Genomic DNA, 12,853 nt, shown 5'->3' with positions numbered 1-12,853 from the left:
ATTAATTTTTCAGTGGTTTATTTATCTTAAGAAGTAGAAGAATGTTCTTAACCTTTATGGGAACCCAAATTTGGTAGTACAGCAACATTAAGTTAAGACTTTTTAAATGTTTCTGTACAGACATTTAACCCCAGGGTTAAATAGATAAAACACTTTAACCCGACCATCCACCCCTGTCTATTTAGCATCAATAAGCAGTATATAATCTTTCGATAAATAGTTTATAAGGCACTATAATGTTGTTATAAGCCGATAAAAGTAATTATCAATGCATTTGACAACCATATATCTGTGTGGTTGCCGTGAAAACTGTTGAATGACAACTTTTGTAATATGAAATAATATAAAATACGTCCTCATTGACATTGGAGACAAACACTGTATATGAAACACTTAAAATGTCCTCATATCTGTATGTGTGTGTTTAAACCACTTGTTAAATGTTTATACAGTGCTTATACAGTAAATGTTAATGGGGGGTAAACTAAAGTGTGACTCGCTGAGTAAGTGAGTCATCGTCAGTTCAGCCATGCCGTAGATAACAGCAGCACCAAACCTCAGGTATCTATTAGCCAGTAGCGGTGCTTCAGGTGGGCCCTTACCTTCAAACGAGGACATGGGCTCCAAGATGCCAAACTGCTTAAGAACCGCCATGAAAAGGATGATGACCACGCCAATGGCGAACAGCTCCATGCCCTGGATCCCCATGACTTCAGGACAAGAGGAGCCCACTCAGGGCCAAGCCTGCACAACAAGGCCTGGCCCCAAGGAGAGATACAAAAGGAAACCTGGGATGGCCCGAGTAAAGCTGGGCCCAGCGAGTCAACAAGTGTTTTCAACAGAGGTGCTCAGGAATCAGTCTGGTTGGTGGGTGACCGCATGGGTTTGTTTCCAGGCCCAGGAGACAGCATGAGAGCCAGGCCAGCGAGCTGGATGAAGGCTGCACTAATGTCAACACTGATGCTGAAGTGGAAAATATGTGGAAGCCGACATATATGGAAAACCTCCCTCTCTAGACCCATGAGGGAAAATGGGGCTTGTGTCACGAGTCATTTATTACAGTGCATTAAACGAGACGTTTAGAGTCGCTTTCCAGACATTCCTCCTGCACGCACTTTCAGGAGCTCAGGCTGGCAAAGACACAAGTTACTGCACACCCTCTTAATCCAAACAGCTATTATCAGTCGTCACGTCATAGTTTATACTTAGAAATCACATTTTGGTTTTAGATGAAAATGTCTTTTAGGAAAAGCAAAAGATTCGATATGACCTCTGTGTCCATGTTCATGATTCGGCTCCCATTAGGTGCGAGAAAGTCCAGGTGAATACAGCTGACTTACTGAAATACGGAACATCAGAGAACAGAACATTAAACACCAAACTCCTCTCATCTTCCATGCCACAAAACGGCAAAAAAACATTAGAAATTATAAATAAATTACCCCATTATAGGCACTGCAGACCACACAGGAAGTTTCTGAAACATAAAATACTGTAAACACTCTTTATCTGCTAGCAGAAGACAATCTGCCTTTCTAGCCTTAGTGGCATCTGCTTACAATATTCAGGAAGAGATAATCCTTTGAACCTGTCAGTTCAAGATACAAAAAGCTGAAGTTCATGCAAAGAAAACTGGCTGAACTGTCCAAATAATCAAAATCACTGATCACGCATTTACTTATGTGACTTGTGATGCTTTAAATCAGCCAAATAACCACTTTTTCTGCTTCCTCCTGCTGTATTTCTCTCACAACAATCAGTAATCCCCAGGTCCAGCCTCAGATCGTTAAATCTAGGTTCTGCGTTGTTGTCCTGTCTGATTCGGTCCACTTCACTGTTTGTCCAAATCCAGCTCCAGATATGGAAGAGTATGGCTCTGAAGAGAAGGCACTTAGAGCAGCAGCTGTGTCCAGGGAGGGAAATCCTAAGAAACTGAGAGGAGCTGTGGGGAATGAAACCTCCTCCACAAATACTTTTCCATCACTGCTCTCTCTCTCTCTTTCTCTCTCTCTCTCTCTCTCTCTCTCTCTCTCTCTCTGCAGCTCCCTGAATTTATCTGTTGCTGCTTCTAGTTGCAACTTTTCCTCCCTCGACTCACTTCGTCAGCGTTCACTCCGACTGAGGTTTAAAACTGAAGTGCCCCGTTCACCCTGAACCTTCCGCCTATCCTGTCCTTCTTGTGGTCTCTCCTTACTCCACTGCACTCCTCCTTTTTCTCCCTCTGTCCATCTGATTCGCTTTTGCACCATGGAGCTTGCAGCCTCCTCCTCCTCCTCCTCCCTCCATCCCCTCTGTCATTCCATAACTTTGGCCAACTGCAGACTTTCTCTCCCTCTCCCCTCAACTCCTTCTTTTGCTTTCCTGCTCCAAAGTGTCCCATCTTTCTTCGCCACATCAGGTGCAAGTTTCGACATCTGTGTGAAGAATCAAATTCTTAGTTTTGGGTTTTGGCCAAGATCGATTGTGATGAAATGAAATCCAAATGCCAAACAACTTTAATTATTCTAATCTGAAAATGATATATGCGATATGTGATAATAGCTGCAAAATGGGCCCCTGGAGAGAGACATGCAAAAGGCGTTCAAACTCTCCAACTACATTTGAGCAAGATGCCCAGACTGAAAGAGACACAAAATGACCAGACTGCATTTCTCTTTGTGGTAATTTTACATTTCTTTGTGATTGTTTTGAGTCTGTTTCTAATCATTTTATGTCTCCTTGTCATTGTTTTGCATCCCTTTGTGGTCATTTTATGTCTCTTTGTGACTTTTTTGCAACTCTTTTTAGTCCTTAATTGACTTTCTAACAAGAAATGTTAACAGCATACAGAGGTTCTGGTTTAGGGGCCCGGATCTGTATTCAGTAATCCATCTATGATATGAACAAGCCAACTACTTCTCATCCTTCTCATGCCAGATGTAAGGATTCCAGGATCCTGGAGAGGGATTCCAGGATTCCCAGACTTGTCTAGACCTTTTTTATCTGTCAAATTACCCAGAATGTGTTGTGTGAGCACAGACACGCACACAAGTGACACACACAGATCAAACAGCACAGGCACCCCATCTTGCCACACTTCAAATCCTCCTCAACCCTTTTGCTTTCATCTGTTTTCCCTTTTCTCTGTGAACTGAACACGGTGTCGTAGCGAAGATGAACCCTGAATATTATAAATATATATCTCTTTTATCATTGTCTCAAAATATTAGGGATTCCTGGAATACGTGCAACAGTTTGCTCTAGATAACATGGAAAAAATATTATTAGAGTGTGTGAACATGAGTGTGTATGATGTGGTTGTGTGACTGTGTGTTTAGCGGGTCAAAGGAGGATAACTGATGACTCCGCACTTGCTAATGCATCAAGATAAAATGGGGAATGGAGATATATGCGTGTGTGTGTGTGTGTGTGTGTGTGTGTGTGTGTGTGTGTGTGTGTGTGTGTGTGGGTGTGTTAATGCATTGACTTGGTTGGAGATAGGAGACACAGATGGAAGGCCAGAGTGAGGATAGATCGATATCCTTGTGGTGAGGCGGTGGTGGTGGAGCTTTCCCTCCTCTCTCTCTATCTGCTTCGTATTCTTTACCAGAAAAATCAGAGTAAGCCATCAGTAATAAAATCACAAATCTATTTTCAGTATCTACTGCTACTATTCCTTAGTAAGCGAGAGTCTGTGGTGTCTATCTTTACAGTGAAAGGTCAAATTTACATTTCAGTTACCACTTTGTCAAGGAGAGTGGATCAGGTGACATGCATCCACACACTAAAGAAACACACACACACACACACATGCATGAAGGTATCTGGGCATTATCTGATACTTTAGGGGGGAATCTGTGTGTTTTTGAGTCTATTCGTGTGCATTTACGTTTGCTCTCTTGTATATCGATGCCAGTATAGTGAGCCTGTGGGGTCTATTGTGTGCATGTGCGGTTGTTCCTCTGGGTAGGCCATTAGGACACTAACAGGTTTTTAAAAGGTAGGCTTGGCGCTGCTTGCTGACACACACAGTAAAAATGGAGAGAGGACACAGACTGTTTCCTCTCACTTGGACACATCAGCAAAATCACCTCAGCCTTCACCACAATTGGAGAGGAAGATTTGCAGAAATGACACAAAACAGGTGAAGTAAAATCACAAGAACCTATATATATATCTGTTTTAGTGTGAAAGAAGTCATTAGATGTTTGAGGTAAATTAAAGTAGGAAGTCCACAAGTGAAAAATAATCCATTAAAGATTTGATCTCAGTAAAAGTACAAAAGTACGAGATGTACCTAAAGTATCATAAGTAAAACTACTCGATTATAATTTCAAGCTTTATTTAAAAGCATTTAAAAACAAACAATTAAAGCTTCAGATATGAAAGACACATCTCACTCATAGTCTATTGTCAGTAGATTAAAGGCAGTTCTCTTTATCATTTTAATTTCTATGTCTACACCATATTCATACTACGAACACTCTTGCTCAACTGTACAGCCTTAAAAACAAATACATTGTAATGTTTTTTCCTAATAACACTATACTTCCTCATATATTTTGTATTTCAACCTAAAGTCTCAAAATGCTCCCTGTTAATTTTTTAGTATCATACATATGATTATTAGAATAGATTATTATTACTGATGTATTGTGGTATAAGCATCCTTTTATTGTTACAGCTGGTCGAGGTGGAGCTAAATTTAATGAATTTTATTTCCTTTTAAATCGCATTAGAAAATCATTGTTGATAAAATCATCTTATTCTTCACTGTCTGACAGTATCGCGCATATCACGTACCAGCTTGCAACTCTTCACTGAAGATATATGATGTTTATACTGTGTGAGTTTTTAATGGCTGTACCATTCTCCTAAATCAAAATATGTTTAGACATCTTGTGTATCATTTTCTACACATATCCAAAAAGTTCCAGCGTGATATATTCACTTTGTGATCTTTGAGATCTCCACAAGAATTTATAATATAGTTCTGTGATCTTTCCACTGTCATGTCAGTGGGAAAGAAGAGATGAACTACTTTACATATTTTTGAGTTTAATCTATAACAATGAAACAATACTTTATAAACCTATTATGCATTTTATATATAAAATATTTTAGCAACACAGCTTCCAACATTAATTGCAGTAAAGTCATATAAAATGAATCCTAAGGACAAGTACTTTACATTGCACTTGAAGGAAATATACTACATCTCTCCTGGGAAATAAGATAAAATCATTATTGATCAGACGCTGATGAACGCACAACTCTCAGAAGCTGATTCATCTCTACAACAAAGGAGGAGATTTTATACAACTGAAAACACTGTCTGACCATAAAGCCGCTTTGATAGAAGAAGCAAGAGTGAGAAAATAAGAGACAAAGTGAGAAACTGATGGAGTGAATGAGTAGACAAAAGAGTGAATAAGGAAAACAGATAATAACGTCGTGGTGAAACCTATAAGCTCCTACCTGAGCGATGGTACCTGGTTGCGCTGTGACCGCAGTGAGAGAGGCAGCTGGGCCGAGAGAGGCGCCTCCTGGCCTCCACAGAAAGAGCAGCCATCACAGCTCCCATGATGCAGCTAATCTACCACAAGAGCAAGACTAACACTGCTAATGAGCTGCCCTGAAATACTTTGAATACCGCTGGAGATCACAGGATAAAGTCTGAACAAGACAAGATCCAAACTTTAAAAAAGAAGACGTAAATGTTCAGTCATGGACATCAATGCTAACAGAGTGCTTAAAAGTGATGAGCTGCTAAGGTTGAACACTGGCTCTAAAATCTCAAACGTGCAAATGGGCAAAGCTTGAAAGTCTGACTCTTACATACAGTACCAACAAAGGCAACTGCCTGGTGGTTTGGAAAAGGTGACAGGTGACAGTTTTTCAGTGTGTGTGTGTGTGTGTGTGTGTGTGTGCACGTGCTTTTGTCAGAGGCCACATTTGAAAATCTGTTTGAGTTTGTGACACAGAGAGATAAAAAGAGGATGGGATCAAACAGCACTGCAGAACGTCTGACCTTTCACATCACACACATCACACACCTCCACGTCTTTTTTTCCTCGCCTGTCTCGCTGCCTTCCTCTCGTCTGATCAATCTCCACATAGAAACGTGACTATGGCGCCTATACACCGCCTCGCTCTTATGGACTCAAATGAAAGCACAAGCATGCCAACACTATCTCACTGGAGATAAGCACAAGTGCAGTAGGGGTAGGCAATCCTGTATCACGCTATATGCATTTCACAGCATCAATTTATATTGTGAATTATCTGGAAGATGTATTAATGGAATAAAGAAAGTTATATTTACATTCTTCCCCCTGCCAAGAAATAATCCAGCACAAAACCCATGTAAGACCATGTGTTACACTCAGGTTGCAGGGATTTATCAAACAAGATACGGCATGTTTTATGAACTTTAGAGGTGCTGGTAGGCAGATTTTGTACAGAGCTAGGCAAGCTGTTTCTCTGTTTCCAGTCTAAACTAACCATCTGCTGGCTGACTCTCTGGAAGAATAAGTGTATTTCTCAAAAATCTTCAAGACACCACAGTAGATATTTCTTACGTTCCATAAGCTTATCCCATAAGCTGCCCATAAGTATTCATTTTTCGTATAGCGTGATCATATTAATGTAGAAATATTGTTCCTTTGACTGCTACAGTTTATGACAAAGGGAAGATAATGGAGGCTGTCATCATTTCCCACATATCCTATTTGTAATTCCCACTGGTAGGTGGATGTTCTGTTTAACGATGACACTTGTATTAATGGTAAATCCTCAGCAGCATTTATTCCTGGACACAGACAGAGACAACACAGAGGTGAGTCTGAGTGTTTCCCATCAGCAAAACATTAAATGACTTATAATGTAGATAAACATTTATATAATGAGCCACATTAGGGTTTAAATTTGAAGAACATTTAATATTATCATGAATATTGGATTATTATTATTATGTTTAAGAGTGATCCTGAGTGACATAAAACCAACACTGTAAGGTCACTGATATTAGTTTACTTTTGGCTATAATTTAGTTTAGTCTCTATTTATCAATCAATATTATTATATATATATATATTTTTTTTATTGATCAAATAATCCCTTTATCAAAACAATCAAAACTAACGACAAAACTTCAGAGAAGACAAAATCTGGCACTGTACACCCAAATACACACACATGCTTAATTCACAGAGAATAAAACCAATAGCTCAACAACCCAGATCAATATTAGATATTTCATCTTTGATTTTCTCATCAACTAAAGTTGCTCATGCTGCCTCTACTACACAATTGAGAGATAAAACATTGGTAACAATAATACGATAGTATAAGAGATAAGGCATTTTTCCAACAGTTTTTGTGGCTTTCAGCTTTCAACATGTATATCTTTGTGTTTGGACTGAAGACACCACCTTGGCCTGTGATAACAGCTACTTTACACAATTTGCTGATCATTAAATCATTAATCAAATGAGGGAAAATTAAGGTAATTGTTAGTTGCAGCCCTACGAGCCACAATACTCGTGTATCCCAGCAGCCATTTAACATCCTCTCTGTCCACTAGAGGACGTTGGACACCATACAACACACCGCAGAGCAATCCAGCAGCTCATCGTTATTCACCGACACAATCAGAGAGGAAAGACGAGGCAATGAAACACGAGAGAACGGATCAAATTTTTGTGACTCTTCCAAGATCGTGTACAAGCTTACTCAGCTGCAAACCAATAGGTGGATGCTGTGTGGTTTGTCACATCATCAGTTTCTCTGTTTCACAAGGAAATGATTGATTAGGAACAACTAATACACGGATAAAACAAGCAGTAAAGAAATATAATATGATGAAATATATGCAACATGAGCTTAGTTTATATAACATCATGCTATATAGCCATGGGAAGATCTGCATGAGTGCATGTATTTCATAACGTTTGCACAAACAGAGCAGATGATCAAACAGTACACCTCCAGGAGTGTGAATACCCTGCAGATAGCTGATTATACCCTTATGTCTTTTTAATACTTGCATCTTCCCTAACAAACTTCCCCAGGGACTGAAATGATAACTTTTTTTCACGCTGCACTTAGCGTTGACATGAACTACCCTCGCCATACTCAGTAAACAACACCCCAGATATTTAAATTTGCTGTATGGCCTCTCCACTAAAACTTTCAAGAGGAGCTATAGAAATACAACATTGGTCATTAGGGGAAAGATGGCAGCTTTTTCAGGCATTTCCCACTCCTGCTATCTCTGCCTCGCCCCATCAGCTACTTGATATGTTCCAATTAAAACCAAACCCAGTTTCACTTCCATGTGAGATAATCCTCTTTTCATAAAACCACCTCAGTTGGGCAGGTTCAAAGCCATCCATAGATGTGTAATTAAAATAGGGACTTCTTAATCAAAGCAAATTTTTTCTTCTCTGCCCTGGTTGTTCCTCTCACTTCTCTTCATCCAATACCCAAATATCTCCCTCTCCTACCTCCCTCTGTGCTTTGCTGAAGGCAGAATTAGGTTTAGGTAATGGATCAGTGGAGACTTGCACCCCTACCTGTGCAGGAATCCCTCATAAAAATTCAAACATGGGACTGTCAAGAGGAATATACCTCAAAGAGAAGCTAAATAAAAGCCAGAGGCAAAAGATTGATGTTTCTCCTCTGTAGGAAACATTCATCATCATGTCTGGTGTTTCCTGTTGCCTCTCTAAAGAGGGTGTGTAAACACTGCACCCTGAGGTGTCTTCAACTATCTGTATGAACTTCAAGTGAATCTGGGCCAGAGGAAACAGTGAGAAATAACAGACATAATGAGACCGATGATCAACACAAAAGTGTGGACAAACAAGAAACAGAGAGAGAGATACCAAGTGCTGATTCAGCTGGTGGTGGTTTGATAATGTTTGATGGATGACAGGACGCAGGAGGTGGAGGACAGAGGATAGACTTACATCTAATCAATGGTGAACAGAAGGACATGCCGACTAACTCAAGAAGGACGGACTGGTAAAAAAACAGTAATACAGTAATAAAAAACAAAAAATGAATGTGGAAAAGGTGTCACAGATCAGACAAAAAGTCTTCAATACATTTTGTAAATGTGTACAGAGGTGCTTAAAACAAGAAGCCCTAATGTAGCAGAAACACTGATATTGGAGAAAAGTCATCAATGACACTGGGAAGCAAGAATAAACAAAAAATTATAAGAAAATGAAGGCACCGCTGCCCACACATCGGTTTCCCACACGGTGAAACAATCACACACACAGCTTCAATCATACGTGTGAAGATTTACATAACTCCCTCTATACACCTGTATCAAATACAGTACTCCTTTACCTACACAGACATACCCACACAACAAAATACTCCATCACAAGTAAAAGTACTTCATTTAAAAGGTACTTAGAGAAAAAGTAAGTAGTAAGTAAGTATCAGCTAAATGTACGGCCCTCTAACCAGTTGTAACTAGTTGTAACTACTTTATATACAGCTGAGTAGTTTAGGTAGTTCAGATAAATCTGAGGGGTTGTGAGATGTTCACTGGGAGAGGGAAGAGAATAATCAAAGTTCTGCTACACAAATTTGTCATTGTAATTTAAAAAAAAAAAAGTACAATATTTCCTGTAGAGTAGATTAGACTTTTTTCAACGCTGAATAAATGAAAACACATACACATATAGATTTTCCTGAATCGATACCAGTAAATGAACCCCGACACCTTGACATATTTATGGGCACAGACGTAAATACAGTTTCTATTGATGTCAGAAGCAGAAATAAAAGAGAAAATACCTTGAACTAGCGTGCCGGTGATGAAGCCAAAGAAGCAGCGCAGCAGCTTGATGATCTCCTTTTCACACTCTGCCCTGCATGCATTCATCTTCTAAAGTTTGATTACCTCAACTGAACCACCATTAAAAAATCTAAGAAAAAAACAACAACACAGGTATATATGGCAGTCTCAGAAGACCAGATCAGTCAAAGCACTCCACAAAAAAAGAAGCTTGACCCAAAAAAATTACACCATAAAAAAAGAAGAAAGACGCTCTGTGTTCAGTCACTAAGTTGGACGAATTTTAAAGCGCACACTAAACTCTCAGAGGATGTTTCTTTGCTCTGACGTTGCCTGCTTCCTTTGAGATAACACCCTAAAGCTCCTTTTTAAAAAGGTGTCCCAGTTTGCTTACAGGTGATGTTCACTCCCTCCCTCCTCTTCTTCTTCTTCTCTCCTCTGTCACTTGTTTCTCCCCTCTACCCTTGTCGCCACAGAGGAGGCGAACTGAATCGCATGATGTTGGGTCCGTCCTGAAGCTCAGGTCGTTTCATATGACCGACCCTGACAAACCACAACACACAACACTGACACCCGTTGATACTCCTCCTGTTTCAGTCTTCATTTGGCCACAGCGCCGCATGGTCACCGAGACACGCTTGCCCTCTGAAGTTCATCTCACTTTCTCTGACAGACAGAAGTCAAACAGAGCGAAGTTGGTGTGGAAATATTCTACAGTTCAGTGAAGAAACCAAATCTCACTGCTCAATATCCCTCCCTCCCTCCTTTGTCTGTCTTCAGTATCTAATCTGACTCATATTACACTTTTCCATATTACAGTCATTCATATCTCCCCTCCTCTGTTTCTCAGGTTCCCCCATATGGATCCCCACATCATTATGTGACTCGTCTTCATTGGTGTGAGTGTGAGGGTTGTATGTTTGACAGCTTCTACATTTCTGGGTTAGAAGGGAAATCATTCATTAATCAAGAGACCTGCAGTGTCTGTAGATATAAAAGGCTTATTCTATGGTAACAAAGACACAACGATTCTTATTTCCAGGTGATTATACACCAATGAAAGCATAGTAATGCCTATTATATCCCATTTCAGCCCCCTGAGTCTTACACAGCAGGTTTTTAAGTCATTTGTCAAACAGAAATAACAAACATTTGCTGGTTTTAGATTCTCAAATCGTAACACCAGCTCCTTGTTCTGCTTTATATCACTGCACATTTAATATCTTTAGTCTTTGGACTGTAAACTAAAAACTTGAAGTGTCACCTTGGGCACTGCAAAATAGTGATGGGCATTTTGCACTATGTACTTCATCTGCTTCCAGACAGTGGAGGTGGAAAGACTGTTGAGAAGCTAAAATGAGCTAAAGCTAAAAAAGAAGAAATTATGATTTGGTAAAAAAAAGTATACTGATATATTTTTGTCAGGTAGGAAATAAACAAATAACTGACGTCAAACACGTCTTCCAACAGTTTGAATTAGCTTTAACATCTGAACACTTTGTGCTGCAAGGAGAGTAGTTAAAACTAAAACTAGTAAACAGAGAAGTCCCAAATGATACAACACTAACCCCCACTTGAAGTCATAGTAATGACATGGTAGACATGGTAGATGTCGATGAAGTACTCCAGCTTATGTAATAGGACTGTGAGGGTATGTAACACAAAAATGTTGAGAAACAATGAATAATGATCAGGGCTGTATTCAGAACTTCAAAACCTCTGAGTTGTTTCTAATGCATCCTCATCTCCCTGAGAAGTTTACGACTACATCTAAGTGCTGTTTTGAAGCGTTTTCCACACTGCCAGGAATATAAATCAATGGGAGAATTCACACATCCTTTCTTTTTTTTCTCACATTTGGGGCACCTCTCATCATTTCATAAATTGCTTTAGTATTACTGTTCATTAAAGCTGGAAACTCGCACCAAAAATTATGAAAGAACATTTAAAGCCACTGACTCTAAATAATATCAAAGCATCATCAGTCGTAATTGTCAATCTGTAAAGTTAAATTAAACCCCAGTAACAACAGAGAGGACATAACCTTAATGTTCTCTTCAGCTTTGCACATAAGTAATTGATTGAGTGGAAAAATAACTGACAGATGAGTCGATTATAAAAATAATCATGAGTTGCACAACAGGTCACATCCATGATAGGCCTGACCTGCAGACACAGCTTCCTCTCACTATCAGTTTCTCCTTCTGTTAATGACACCAGCATCCTCTCTGCCTTTATTCATTCTCCACAGCCCCTCAGTTGTAGTACTGAGCAGTTATCCCGCTCATGTCTGTCTCAAACCCTGCTCGCTGCCTCAACTTCTCCTAGCTCTACCACACCACCACCACCACCACCACCACCCCACCTCTCTCTGATACTCATCTTCATCTCTGTGCTGCTATTCTTAGCTCCATGCCATTACCGAAGTGAGGGCTTGCCCATCGACAAATGCTGAATCTCTCCTCTCTTGGCTGAGATGAAATAGATCCCATCACAGCCCTGCTTTTCTTTCTCTGTCTGTGACTGTTTTTTACTCACTGTGCTCCTGTTTCACCGACACAAAGAGCTCTTTCAACGATTTGTGCAACCAAAGACAGAAAAAAAAAAGACCTGACAGATAATCTGAATCAGATTATGTGTGTTAGGGAAAGTTAAAACTACATTTGCAGCCAAGAAGAGCCTCCTAACCTGACTCACACTGATGTGAATCGGTTCCACAAGGTCAATGGTGGGAATCCTCAAGAAATAAAGAAAGAAATGATCTCACAAATAGCAAGTGATCTACAAAATAACAATGTCTGACCCTGTTGCAAAAATATTTCTCAAAATTTTCAGCCTAAGGAATTTGCAGCTGCAATAGAGTTTCCATTTAGTAAAAGTTCAAATGTTCAGTTGTCTCTTTTTGCCACTGGGGGCCACTAAAGTGCAAAGTTTGCTGCTGAAGCTGTGCGGAAAACCATGGCGGCACTTGAGTGAAGTGCTGCTACTGGAGCCAAGGGAGGAAGAGGACAAGAGACACCTATCGGATACTTAATGTGTGTGCGCAAGCATGTTTGT

The 12,853-nt window shown here is 39.9% G+C and overlaps 1 protein-coding gene across 3 annotated transcripts in view; it reads right to left on the bottom strand.

The window, feature by feature from the left end:
- The window catches only part of kcnip3b (Kv channel interacting protein 3b, calsenilin), a 41,242-nt gene that overhangs the window by 13,166 nt on the left and 15,223 nt on the right, over positions 1–12,853 (bottom strand). Inside the window, exon 1 of one of the 3 annotated variants that reach the window (XM_019264532.2) lies at positions 603–2,097. The exons of the other annotated variants lie outside the window; for them this stretch is intronic. Coding sequence (XP_019120077.1) covers positions 603–708 — 106 coding nt within the window. The 5' untranslated portion in view covers positions 709–2,097. Of the gene's footprint in view, positions 1–602; positions 2,098–12,853 lie in introns of those variants that run through there. 3 annotated transcript variants of the gene reach the window in all.

This window comes from Larimichthys crocea, chromosome III, assembly GCF_000972845.2.
Source record: "Larimichthys crocea isolate SSNF chromosome III, L_crocea_2.0, whole genome shotgun sequence".
Classification (NCBI taxonomy): domain Eukaryota; kingdom Metazoa; phylum Chordata; class Actinopteri; family Sciaenidae; genus Larimichthys; species Larimichthys crocea.
This window is presented reverse-complemented; position numbering and strand designations above follow the sequence as displayed.